General features: G+C 42.6%; 1 protein-coding gene across 1 annotated transcript; it reads left to right on the top strand.

Moving 5' to 3' along the window:
* Positions 1-1,710: 1,710 nt before the first annotated feature.
* HOXA13 (homeobox A13) lies at positions 1,711-13,395 on the top strand. The gene is made up of 2 exons (XM_020782055.3): positions 1,711-3,633; positions 5,196-13,395. The coding sequence occupies exons 1-2, from the start codon at positions 2,925-2,927 to the stop codon at positions 5,438-5,440; spliced, it is 954 nt and encodes a 317-aa protein (XP_020637714.2). The 5' UTR covers positions 1,711-2,924; the 3' UTR covers positions 5,441-13,395.
* The last annotated feature ends 1,068 nt before the right edge of the window (positions 13,396-14,463 follow it).

The raw sequence follows: 14,463 nt of genomic DNA, 5'->3' as shown, positions 1-14,463 counted from the left end.
ACCTTTCCAGATTCTTTGCTCTGATCGACCAATAAAACAAGGTACTACTTGACCAGGAGTCACAAATAAACCTTGCATCCCAGGAGCAAAGCTTGGAAAAATTCCTCTTTTTTTGGACTACAACTCCCACGGTCCCCCACCAGCTTCTCTAAGAGATGTAGTCCAAAAGTAGAACATTTCCTACGGTCGGCCTAAAAGTGTATCTTCCCCTTCCCCTTCGTCTGAAAGCGCTTTGAACTACGTTAGGAATTCTAATTCTTCAACTGAGAAGAAATCAGGAAAGGATGGGAGTCAAAGGCTTCTGTTTTGAGCACTGTCGACCAAACTTGGCCCGTCGCCGGAGAGAAAGCAACAAGCAATTCTGCCCCAGCGATAACCTTATACAGTATTTGTCTCCCACCCACCCTTCCCACACACCCGGCAAGTAAACACAAACAACTTATAGGATGCTCCCAATTGCCCCGCTTGGTATGTCTCGCTCTCCGAAGCCCCCCCCCCTTTACAGTTTTCTATAACCTGTTCGGAAAATGCAGCCAGAGGAGGCGGAAAGGGCCAGCAAGAGCAGTGGGTGGGAGGGGGAAGAGAAGAGAAAGATGTTAGGGTAAGATCGAGGAGCTTTCTCTCTCCTGCTCCTTTCCAGCAAACAAGACAGGCTCCTCGGGCTTTGAATGACACTCCGTGCATTGGCTAGACGCAACTTTCAACTTGACCTTGGCCTCTGCTAGGGGCGCCTGACCCGTATGTAAAAGAGAGCTGCCCATCCAACCTTTCGTGGGGTGGGCGAAGGAGCTGGGCTTCAAGGATCTGGGAGGGAGGTGTCCTGTGCCTCTGCGGCGCTGGAGTTTTTAACAATGAGCTCCCCAAATGAGAAAGGGAGGGCGAAAGGAATCCCCAGGCCGCCTTGAAACAGTGCGGGGGGAAAAAATCCGAAGGCTACACTTTATTTTATTTTTATTCTTCCCCTCCTCCCTTTTCCTTAAAGGTTGAAGCCCAGAGAAAGGAAGAATAAATGAAAAATATGCTACGGATAAATATTTGCCTTTGGCCATGAGAAAGAATGCGGAAAAGACCATCCAGGAGGAGGCTGGGGCTGGAGAGGAGGGGAGCTCTTTATTGGCAGCAATTAAGGGAATTCGCTGAAATATTGTTTAGTGACAAGAGTCCCCTGTATTGCATACCATTCTCAGCAAAGAGCCAGGACTTGCCAGACTGGTGGACAGGCGAACTGACAGATCTGTTCCTTCCTGGTCATTGGGGGGGGGGGGAAGGGAGAGAGAGAGAGAGAGAGATAGCCTCTAAACAATGCGCGATTTCGAATTCCACCCTTGTAGCACTGCGGCGAAAACAATGTTGCAACGCCTTCTGCGGGCACAATGGTTCATAAATACCTGTCAAGTGCGCATCAAAGAACGCCACAACATCTGAGGGGAGGGAGAAAAAAGCTAGTTTCCTCCCTCCTTTGTGAGGAAATCAGGCAAACCTCTAATTTGTGGATATATTACCTTTAACTCTCTGACATTTAGCAAAATTAACGATCTTCTTAAACTATGGTCTCTCTCTAATATGCTTCTCTGCAAAGGACGTGGCAAGAATGTGGAAAAGATACATGTAATTCTATATATTATTTTCCTTAAGAATTATCTAACAAAATATCCTCTGATCTTAAGAGAATAGAGACTTTTAGGCTGCAAGCCTATCAGGTCCTACATGGGAGTAAGTCCTGTTGAATGCCATGGCACTAGCCTGGGACTACGCAGAGTATTGTGCTATTAATCCTAGCAGTGTGTGTGTGTGTGTTTCGGGGGAATTTAGTGTAAAGAAAAAAAGGTTTAATATTACTACTATTATTCATAACAATATTTACAACAAGAGGGAATCCCAGTAGACACTCATAAGACAATAAATAAGGCTGCACAGCAGATTTTATGGTGCGGGATGATTCAAGCGAAAATTGTAGGCTGCCCCCTTTTATTGTTGCAGTAATAATGTGCGTAGGTTGATTCATTTCTGAGGTCTATTTAACCCATTCTCTTCCACGCCCCGTGAAGGCTCACCCACTGTCTGCATTTCCCAACTGGCTTCTCGCCTTTTTGTACAAAAGACAAGGATAGCTTCGTAGTCTATTATTATTATTATATATATATAAAGAAAGAAATTAAAAGGAATCAACTCTGGACGGGTGAGGATAAAATGTGCAGCATCAGGAGACAAAATGACAAAATGTTCTCGACTTCTTGTGCTTTTTTGGAAAGGGTTGATTTGACCTAGTTACGGTACACGTCGTTTTTATAGAAACAAAGTTTGATGTTTCTGCAGTCCCACCGCACGAGAATATACGAGCTTGGTTAGATCTAGTGAACAGAAGGGCTTGACAAGGCGGCCTCAATATATATATTAAGGAAATATATATATATTAAACCCACTAGTTGATTAGAGCTGACCAGGAAGAAAGATTCAGAAAATCAGAAGGCTGCTGTTGTTTCCACCCCACGACGTTAAGATTCTGGATATCCTGTTGAAAGAATTTCCTATAGGCGATGCGCTGGAGAGGGAGTGGGAAGGAGGGGGGGTAACACCCACACTTTGGAGAGGGGAAAAAATATACCTGCTCTTCGTTTGCACCCCCGTTCGCGCCTCCCGTACCCTGCAAAGTCATGAGTGGAAGGGGCAGCCGCGAGTCTGTGCCGTCCGCTGCAAGAATTCCAGCCCCTGCGCGATTAGGACATTATTTAATTATCTACACTTTATTCCTCAGATGTTTATCAGCTGCTTTGCATATCACGTGGGGAAGGAAGCACCAATGAGCGCCGGCCTGGCGCGACACTGGCGCGTCAGCCCTGGTCAAGTCTGGGAGATTTCGTATCTCTTTTTTCAGTCTTTGGGGCTTTTAAAAAAGAGCCACTAGTCTCAATGCGGATCGGGCTATGACAGCCTCCGTGCTCCTCCATCCCCGCTGGATCGAGCCCGTCATGTTCCTCTACGACAACAGCCTGGAGGAGATCAACAAGAACATGGAAGCCGGTTTCCACGCGGCGGCGGCGGCGGCGGGCAGCAACTTCGTGGCGGCCAACCAGTGCCGGAATCTCATGGCTCATCCCGCCTCGCTGGCCGCCCCGGGCAGCGCCGCCGCCTACACGTCGAGCGAGGCGCCCCCGGCCGCGGGCATGGCCGAGCCCGGGGCAGCTGTCAAGCAGTGCAGTCCCTGCTCGGCCGCCGTGCAGGGCTCCTCGGGCCCCGCCGCCCTGCCTTACAGCTATTTCGGCAGCGGCTACTTCCCGTGCAGTATGAACCACCACCACAACGCCTCCCTCAAATCCTGCGCCCAGCCCGCCGCCTCCTTCGCCGACAAGTACATGGACACGTCGGTGGCCACCGCGGGCGAAGACTTTACCTCCCGCGCCAAGGAGTTCGCCTTCTACCAAGGCTACGCCGCCGGACCTTACCAGCCCGTGCCGGGCTACCTGGATATGCCGGTGGTGCCCACCCTCGGAGGCCGCGGCGAGCCCAGGCACGAGTCTATGCTGCCCATGGATGGCTATCAGCCCTGGGCCATCACCAATGGCTGGAATGGGCAAGTCTATTGTCCCAAGGAGCAGAACCAGCCGCCCCACCTCTGGAAATCCACTCTCCCGGGTAATGCACCTGCACGGCCCTTCCCTTACTCCAGAGTATGCCTTCTGCAGCATGATTGACTACCCCAACCCACCTCACCCTACCCCTTTGGGATTAAGGAGAAGGTGCCTCTTCTCTTAAGGCCCTGGCACCCTCCCTCCCTCCCTGGAGGTACAGCGCTCGAGTCTCCTAACCGAGCGCCCAGCCGCTGACTTCCCCTTCATCATCAACCCCAGTTAGCAGCAGCAGCAGCAGCCCGGTCACCCCAAGTAGCAGCCCCTTGCTTGAGAAGTATCTTACTTTGCTTCCTGTGCCGCCGATTTCCTGGTAGAAATAATACGGACGCTTTCTTGCCTTGGGTACTTCGGGGAAACGGGGCGGTTTTTAGCACTGGTGTCCTGCGTTCTACAAAGCGGATCCCTGTTTGTGACTGGTTTGCTATTTTCTTTTCCTTAAGCGTGGAAATCAAATGCCACTGAAAAGACCCGAGCGCTTTTACTGGCGAGTAATGTACTCGGGGCTAATCTTGGCGGTGCTTAGCAGCCCTATCAGCTCCAAAACTCTAACTCGCTCACATTCTCCGCAATAATCCGGAGGCGCTCTCATTTACTGCTATTGCTGGTATTGTTGTCTTTTTTTTAACCGCATGATTAGCCCAAGGGCAATTGCTGCTACGACAATTAGTACCGTAGCGTGCATTGTCTGATTGACACACCCAGTTATGTCATTATAGTAGCCCTCTCAGTAACGGGAGCCTCTTTTTAAACTATAGTTGCGCCCTTCCTATCGTTAATGCTGCGCTCCCCTATGCTTTTATCAGCCAGCCATTTTAGTTCTGACGGTGTCCTCGGCTTTGGCCAGACAATAAAACTTGACTAAAATTGCTCCTTTTTTGCATTTTGTCATCCTTTTCTTTAAGCATGCGTCTATTTGAATTACCGTAGTATCAATTCTCTTGACAATACTTTACCGTCAGTTAAAAAAAGAAAAGTAATGCTACTGCTCTTGACTCTGTTAGTAGTCCTTTTTTTCCCTTCAGGTCAGAAAACTCAGTTTTCCCCCCTTCAAAATTATTGAAGCTAACAGCCTTCCTCTCCCCAATTTATTTTCCTGCTCTATCGAAAGTAGTTAAGGTTTACCTTAGTTCTATGTTGACGCCAGAAAAGAGTATAGGATGTATATATAGTTGAATTCTTCTCAACAGTGAAGCAATAAGCCTTGAAGCTGGTATCTTGTGGGTATGAGATATTCCCAATTATTTTTTTCATAAGTGCCTTATAGATTATTATAACTGCTGTGAGGAACACCTCATAGATAATTAGAATTGCTATTAGTCTTCTTAGAGCTTTGCAGGTTTATCAGAGAAGAATGCAGTGCAGCGTTGGTAATTCTAAAGAGGAAAATCCCACCATCATGATTTGGAAATCAGTGCATACCTGTGGACTGAAATACAGTTTAGCCCAGTCCTCTGAAAAGAGGAAGGTACTATGACACGTGATGGAAACTGATAACATTTATGATGAAGATGATACTAATACTACTACCAATAATGCTTGCGTTGCTGTTTTGATTTTCTGTTCCAGACGTGGTATCGCATCCTTCTGATGCCAGCTCATACAGGCGTGGGAGAAAGAAACGAGTACCTTATACCAAGGTTCAATTAAAAGAACTCGAAAGGGAATATGCTACAAATAAATTCATTACCAAGGACAAGCGAAGACGGATATCAGCCACTACAAATCTCTCAGAAAGGCAGGTCACAATCTGGTTCCAAAACAGAAGGGTGAAAGAAAAAAAAGTCATCAACAAATTGAAGACGACCAGTTAATGGATTAAATGGAAATACAACTACCCAGAGGCCTAAAAACTTTTTTTGGTCCAGATTAAACTAATAATAATAATTATAATAATAATAATAAAAAGACAAGACAATGAACGTCTCTTTCACAAGAACTCTGTGTCTTTGGAACTATGGCTTTTGAAAAAAAAAGTGTGGGTGTTAGAAATGTTTTAAGACTGACAGTACTCCCCAAACCCAAAAGAGGCCATTTTAAATGACTGACATAGAGTCCCTACGAAAAAATAAGAGATTTTTCAGTTTTACCTTTAAGAGATACATTTTGTCGAAAGCCTGTAAGTATAATTGTGACTGTTCTGGGACACTATTTAGTACTATAATGAGAAAGATGTTTTATTTAATTTTTTTAAAAATAGGAAGCACATATGAAAATCCAAATTATTTCATTGCTATCCATAAACATGCTGAATAATTGCTCAGGCAAACATAGTGCAGGAAAAAAAACTGTACCATTGCTATATTTGAGCAATGTATTCCATGTGAGTTTTTTTAAAAGGAAGGTATTGAATAAGTGTTTCAAATACATCCATAGCAAAAGAAAGTTGAGGGAGATTAATTTGAAATTCTGAAACTGAAAGCAATATTACTGGGATTTTTTTAAAAAAAAAGAGAAACATTTTCTCCAAAATACAGGTAGCTTAATTTTCAGTAGTTCCTTCATTGATAACCAAACTTACTTAGACTAGTAACTATTTCAGAGTTTTGCCAAAGGACTCTCCATTTTTCAATATTAGTGACATTAATCAATTATAAAATGGTGTAAATTCCATAAATTGCTATGTCAAAATATGTGTACTAGAGACTGAAACAGGCATTTGAGCATTATTGCAATGATGTAAGAGAAAGTTCTCTCTATGAGAAAACAAGGAATCCCACAATGAGAATATATTTTGCTTTCCAGAGATATTGTGATTTCTATATTCTATATTTTGATCTATGAGTATTTAGACATTTTCCTTTGTTTTTCAGTTATGAGGCTGCATTAGAAAATGTAGAAATCCATTTTACAGCACTTTTTTTCTAAAACAGATCAGTCAGTTATTTCAGTCAGCACATTATTTCTTTTTCTGTCCTCTAGAAGATGTTATCTTGTAAATAATAATAATAATGATAATAATAATAAATCAGCACACTGTGAAAATGTATTTGTGCACCCTCCTTTTTAAATATTTTTACTGAAAATGAAAAACTAAGACCTGTAGATAGATATTAATATTAAAGTGATTAATAAAATAATCACTGTGATAAAATCTGATCAATCCCTCCTTCCCCCCCCCCCTCAGATATATAAACATCTCATGAAGAGCGTATTTCTCTTGTAGCCCTAATAGGTTTCCTGCAGACTTTCTGATATCGTCCTTATTTTCCCCGTAAATAACCTAAGAAAAGGAACACAGGATAACTTCCATTGCTAATCTATAAATGTTTCAGTAGGGTTAAAAAGTCAGATATCTGAAGGGGGGGGGAAGAGATATAAAAGTAGTACTTGAGCACCTCTCAGAAAATGAAAAACAGTTGTTAGACCACGATTGTAGAGAGTGCCGATTTATTGGTAGGACTGGTTAAGAGCTTGTGGTGTGTGAGAGAAAGAGAATGAGAGAGAGAGAGAGGATATCTGTTGAAATGGCAGGACCAGGAAGACCTTAAACCTTGACCTTGATTGGGGGGGGAGACAATTTGTGACCTTGACTTTTGACAGCTCGTGAATAGTCTTCTGGATTAGTAGATCAAGGGCGCCACCTCGTGTTTCCACTTCAGCTTTGTTGAAACTGCAAGCTATGGATGGAAGGAAATTCAGGAAGGCCTGCCGCCTGGTGCTTTTTCACGAGGCAGGCATCAGTGGAACCAGTCAGGATGCTTGGGGAAATATGTCTCTGTCTGGCTTTCTTCTTGTGCATGGCTTGTTTTGCACAGATATTTCTTGGGCTCGTCTTTGCGATGACCAGCGTACAAAGTCTCCGGGGCCTGTACCGCTTCTTTCCTTCCTGGGTTTTCTCCTGAGCTTGTCTTGGGGTAATTGTTGAAGGAATGAGAGACACCAGAGCAGGATGGGGGTGAGGGATGGAAGAATTTTCTCCAGGAACCCTTTTCTTTTGTTGTGCCACTCTAATTAAACAACTTTAAATGCAAATCATAGGTATACTTAATACCAAGAGCAAAGCATCACAGGCTGTCCTAATGCATTAATTTCCTGCATTACCTTTCAACAGTACCAAGCTTACCAGTCAGTTTACCTATGTAACAAACTGTGAATGAGATACATATGTCTAGATATCTGTGCTTACCTATCACCTGTACTGCACACACACAAACTCTTCTTTATATAACAAAAGATAATGAACTCATTGTCATTGGAACCTTGTCCAATGATGGGGAAAGCTTGCTGCAGTGTTCTAGATGCTGTAGTCCAAAATTACAAAACGTAAGTAAAAGAACTGTTGGATAGCTCAGCAGTCTAGGCATCTGGCTGCAGAACCAGAGGTTGGGAGTTCAATTCTTCACTGTGCCTCCTCGACAGGGGCCAGACTTGATGCTCCATAGGGCCCTTTCAGCTCTGCAGTTCTGATTGTTCTTGTTGTGATGTTATAACTTTTCGTATTGCTGTTTTCATCAAGGAAGGTTTATGCCACCACATATTATTGTTGTCAGCATTGTTGTTTAATTATAGGTAGGTTGGAGACCTACTTGAATTATAGATAGGAAGGAAGGAAGGAAGGAAGGAAGGAAGGAAGGAAGGAAGGAAGGAAGGAAGGAAGGAAGGAAGGAAGGAAGGAAGGAAGGAAGGAAGAAAGAATGAAAGAATGAAAGGAAGGAAGGAAGGAAGGAAGGAAGGAAGGAAGGAAGGAAGGAAGGAAGGAAGGAAGGAAGGAAGGAAGGAAGGAAGGAAGGAAGGAAGGAAGGAAGGAAGGAAGGAAGGAAGGAAGGAAGAAAGAAAGAAAGAAAGAAAGAGCGAATGAACGAATGAACGAACGAACGAACGAATCAAATACAAAAATTGAGAATATATTTGTCTTTATGAACCAGAATGAAATCCAAAATCCATATGCAGGCACTCCATCTCCCTATTCCTAATTCTTTACTGAGTTCCTTGTCCTCTCTTTTTGCAAGCTACCCACACTGAGAAATCGAAGAGAGAGGGTGGTCTGTTCATTGCCATTGCCATCTCCAAGTTTTTGTTTTACTTTGAAGATGCATGATATTAAAACTCTGAAACAAAGGAGTTCCTCGCCAATGAGTGACTTCAAACTATTTTTTAAAGCTGTGTGCTTATAGTTTTTTTTTTGAAATCTCTGTTTCTGTGATACAGTAGTATTACATCTATTAGTGAATGGTCAGGACTTTAATGGCTGAAACTCAGGAAATCTTATTCAATGACAGCAAAGACCACTGAGGGTAGAGAATGCTTCGATGGCATTAGTGAAGACTTTATGCTCTGCTGGGTGCCTTGAGCAATGGATCCTCGGCAGAACATGCACCCTCAAGGGTCTTCGGCTCTTAGGCTTATTAATGGGAGAAGACTGTTTTCTGGGAACTGGTGGCACAGTAAAGTTGTGTCCTGGCAAAGTGTGTGGGACTTTGAGTTTCTGTGCTGGATGGGAGCACCCACCTTCCTGCAGCAATGTAGTTGTTAATGAGAACTTGTGTGGGGGTGTTTTGTTTTTGTTTTATTCTTTGGCCACAGTCAGTAATATGTGTATTGCACACATTCACACATGTCTACATTGCATTTATTATCGAATAAGAGACCCCAGACATGTACCTTTAAGTTCTTGGTGGAGCTTCTATTATTTTCAGCAGCGCTTATGCAACAAATGCTGCAAATGGTTAGGGTCCGGTGTGGTGTTTTTTTTTTTTTTGGTCCTGGTTATTACCTGTTGTGTTGTTTCCAAGTGTGAGCTGAAGAATGCAAATAAGTTGTTTGAGTTATAAAATGTCCTTTGCTTTTGCTGCTGATCTAGGCTGTGCCTCACTGTATGCTTTTGTCTTCTGTGGTGTTAGTTACAGTTCTGTGCTCTTTGAAATAAATTTCTGGAGGCGTCCCTTTTCGAGAATTCCAAACAGTGGCAAAAACCACATGAAGAGTGCACCTGTGGTTTTTGATGAAACTAGATATGCCTTAAGTAGACATAATTGAGCAATAGACTAGCACTGTCTCTTCAGTGCATGCAGGTGTGTTTGTGTATTTGTACTTTCTTGCATGGGTATATAGTATTTATGAGCTATAACCAAAACACATAGGAGGGGTATTAGGTTTGCATATGGATACCATGTATTCTGTAGGAAATGAGACAATGAGATCTTGTTTGTTATGTAAATTGCACACTTTATGTAAGCATTTATTTATTCATTATTGTTATATCCAGCCTTTCTCCATGAGCTCAAGATGGTTTGTGTGCTCTTTTTCTCCATATTTATTCTCACAATCACCCTGTGGAATAGGTTAGTCTAAGAGACTGTGATTGATCCAGGGTCACCCCGTGAGTTTCACGGTCCAACTAGGATTGGTCCAACTGCAGCCTCCTCCATTCTAGGCCATCAACCCTGGAGGAACATATCCATTGTGGAGCAAGGGTATACAAACACATTTATGAAGGTCTGCTGGCTTCATACTATACTCTGCCAACATACTATGAGTATACTCAGTGGGTGAAGCCATACAGAGCTGTGTACTCTCTAACCACGCATGTCACCAATATACCATGTGTCTGTCAAATTAATACCAGTAATCATTTGAAGGCAATTAGGTTCCTACTAATTGAAGAAAGAAGTGGAGATAATTTGAGATACAGTGGATTGGGGCCCTACTCTGTCGACACTTTGGTATTAAGGTTTAAGCTCACCATATAGAACTCACTCCCATAAAGAGCAATACAATGTCCTTTTAAGGGAGAGACTGGTAATTCAACCCTTTATATCTCACATGTATCAGCTAAATAGATATAACCCAGTATCCATGTTCACATATGTACTGGTTCGCTATGAGTAGATATACTTACCCTGAATAGAAATAATTTATTATCATTACCACACTCCATTTGGCAAATTGCACACATAATTTGTGTGTTCTGAAAAAAAAATTGGAAAAGAATGCTCCTGATTAGAAATTTTCTAGCAATATTTGAAACTGCACGTGAGGTATACTTACTCAGACTGAAGGGAAATCCTATGTTTTGAGAAAAAAGAATTGCAAATAATTTCTAGTGACTTCTGAGATTGTTATCAGACTCCTGAGCTTTAATTCTTTACACATATAACTATGTGAACGACTATGATGTAGTTATAGTGTTAGTAATAATAGCAATGCTAGTAGTAGTAACAGTACCTGTGTATCGGTAGCAATAATGGCAGAAACAGTGACAGAAGTGGTCTTAATGGTACTGAGGCTTGCAGAGATGTAATCGCTGCTTGTTGTTTCAGTCATCAGAGGTTTCCTCTTAATCCAGGGGAACTAACCTCTCCCCCACTACAAGCTTTGTCATTACTCCGACTTTTGTGAGGGCATTGTAAAATGCCTCCACTGCTTACACAAGAGACTGAGTGTGCCAATTGCCTTGGAAGGCCATTGAGTGACTACTGTGGTCTTCAGAAAGATAAGTATTTTGATTAAGACACACTGGAACCTCAGGATTGGATCCAGATCCAGGCGTATTTAGAATATCACTATTGAAATCAGTGTAGCCAATGATGATTCTACTCAGCGTGGACACACTGAAATCAGTGTAGTGTAACGTGCAGTTATTTTAATTTCCATTGATTTCATGGGCCTATTATAAATATTCCACGCCAAGGTCCTACTGTTTGTCTTAAGCAAAGGAGGAACGTTTTCCAGACCCAGGCAACAAGTCCTGTACAGTGTCTTATCCTGGCATAACAAGGTTCTCGGTTGGTCATTGTCATCAGTTTCACTGAGAAGAGTGGAAAGGAAAAACCCTATATAGACTGGACAGTTTCCCTATTATAAACTTTCTGATGTAGTCCCCAAGCACTCAATCTAATTGTGAATGACACCCTACTCTTTCGTTTCCAAGTTAACTCTTCAACTTTCAAGCTTAAACATAGAACCTCCAAAAAGGCCAAGATGAAGTAGCAATAGTTTTACGCCCCAATCCTAAAATCATTTATCTGGGACCACATTCTTTAACTCTTAACAAAACTTCACTTCCATATGAACGGAGTTAGGTCTGAGTACTCTTTTTGAGGAGTTTATACGGTTTTTTCACTTGATTAAAATGGCTCACAAAGCTTCCGATTTCAGGGGCAGATTTTATTGGAACTACAATCTAACATTTCACGAGCACATTTTTTTAAAAAGGGATTGAATATTCTGGCGTGTATAATCACCAGCGATTTCTCCAACATACCACGAAATACAGGAAAGGGGAAATGGCCGCTTTAACACAAAGCCACTACACAGAAACAGGTTGGTTAGGTTGAGTTGGATTTACAATATAGCCCTAAACAGTTTGCTTAGGAGTAAGTTCAAATAGTTGTAACAGAAATTACTCCAGCATCAATGATTGAGGATTAATTACTCTCCTTTTGGTGAAGAGTCCAGTAGAACCTGCTACTCCAGCTTCTATGGATCTGGCCCATGACATTCTCTGGTAGCAATCCCATGTTGTTCTGCCCTATTCTTATGACCTATACTAAAACAATGTTTGTGGATGCAATCTTAAATATACCTGTTTAAAGATATGGCACCTTTGCAGTCTAATTCTGACTATACTTGCTCAGTAGTAAACTTCATTATGTTGGGTAGAATTTATTCCTAGCTAGCGTGGAAAGGATTTTCAGAGGTCGCTACAATTTCTAAAAAAGCAGCGCCAAGATTGTGGAGGAAAGACCCGTTCAGAAACTGTGTTTGAATAATGGTGCACGTTCTGTTCTTAAGTCTGCATTAATTACGGCCACGCAGTCGCCCTCTTTTGCTTCAATAATAGAAATGCACGGACGTCCTACACTGGGTGTGTGCCTGTTATTTATTGCCTTCATTTACCCTTAAACTGTTGGCACATATATTTTAAAGTACAAATTGCTGTTGTGTATCACACTTTCCCTTCTCTCCCATCTGCTGTCTGCTTTTTAAAATATATGCGTAATATCTACTTTAGAAGAACATATATCATCATCACTAAGGAAATTCGTTCACTAGCAGCAACGCAAGCCTGGACTTCAAGGCATATTCCCACGGAACGGTCGTGCGTTGCTAGAGCTTGTGGTGTTGACGTGAACTCTGGGGCCCGGAGGTGCTTAATTGCCATGTTTAAGGTTTTTCTTTGTTGTTCCTGGAAAAAAAAAAGTATTCTGATGAACCAGATCCTTGATAATAGATAAAATTAATTAAAGAGCGGATTTTCCCCTAAAGAATGGTGTTTTCCTGACATTCCTAAACTTTTAAGATTTTAAACTATTTTTTAAAAGGTAGGAAATAACAATAAACATGGGGAAACCATTACCCTATACAGTATTTGGAATGAGTTTCATCTGTTAAAATTACTTATCCTTTCCCTCTGAAATTAACATTCCATATAAGTAGACGCTTACAAATACATACATATACTGCCAACTTTCAGAGTCAGAGGCTGCGATTTGAGTCTTAACAAGCCTATGAACATGTGTAATTACGATAGTCTAGCCCTTATTATAAATTTCCCGTGAGAAGTAGTACCTATGTGACAGCATTTTAAAAGATGATTGCAGAAGATCATAAGAGTATTTCTCCCCAATACCCAACCTCGGACTGCTTGAGGATAATAACGGGGCATTCAATCTATCTCCACCTCTAAAAGTCTTGGCAACAAACAATGGTATTTTTTTTGGAGCCGGAAATAAAAGTTGACAGGAGAGCATTTCCTGGTAGGAATTCAAGTGCCACAGCCAGCCACCATCGGAACACATGTCTGCAGAATACTTCCGTTTCAAAACACTGGGTCCGCAGGGTTTCGAATGGCCATAATTGGGATATAAATATAGGTTATGCTTTTCAGGGAATGGCTTTATTTACGGAGGTTGAGGAATATATAGACTGTAATTTAAAACTGTAAATGGAAGGAGTGCCCGCCGCGACCCCGACAGACGCATTTTAAAATGTCATGTTTTGGCTAAAAATACTGCATATACCTAAATAGTCTCCCTCCGCAAAGAGAAGCGCACATGCACATTTTTAATTTAATACGGCAAAAAAGGTATTAATTAAGGAGGCCTAAATAGGCTGGATCACAACAAATCTTAAAATACCGGCCTTCTAACCCGTGGGAGAGGCCGGCCTCGTGCTTAGACCGGGGAAATATGGTATCATGGCAATATTGTGGCTTGTTCTGAGGTGCGAGACGGAAGAATAATCAGACAAATGTGAACAGGCAGGTCTTCACGGGGCTATGAGGACCATCAAATCTGCTGGTATCGCTTTCCATCGCACACAAAGGCACACACAGACACACGTGGCCCTGCTCTTCGATCCTTTCTTCTGCCACCCTCATTCCAGATTCCGGGGACTATTTTTTTAAGAAGAGGGATGCGCCAGGGACGCTTTGTCGAAGTGAAGACCGACTCTGGACGAAGTGTTTCTAACCCATTGTCCTTCCTTCTCCTTCTCCTTCTTCGTCTTCTTCATTTTGATCCCCTCCCTTCTCCCTCCTATGTGTATGTGTGTTGAGAAGCTGACTTCCTCGGATATCTCTCCCATTCTTCTTCTTTGGTTTGCATACCCTTGATTCAGAACCTACAACCCTCAAAAAGGGAGAAGGCCCTTCCTAACATTGGTGAAATAGACTAAATATGGCGCGCACGAAAACCCACTGGCTTTTTCCTCTCCGTCCTCTGATTTCCCCTTAAAGATCCGAAGGGGAGCATCTCTTCCTCCGCCCACTCTGTCTTTTCCTCCCTCCCTCCCTCCCTCCCTCCTCTTCTCCTCCTGCACCGCGAAAGAAAGAGCCCTCTGCTACGTAGTAAAGGTCAAGTCCTACAACGCACAATCCACGGTCATTACTGCA

The sequence above is a fragment of the Pogona vitticeps genome, chromosome 6 (assembly GCF_051106095.1).
Source record: "Pogona vitticeps strain Pit_001003342236 chromosome 6, PviZW2.1, whole genome shotgun sequence".
Classification (NCBI taxonomy): domain Eukaryota; kingdom Metazoa; phylum Chordata; class Lepidosauria; order Squamata; family Agamidae; genus Pogona; species Pogona vitticeps.
Note: the sequence above shows the minus strand (reverse complement) of the source record. Positions and strands in the feature narration are given on the sequence as shown.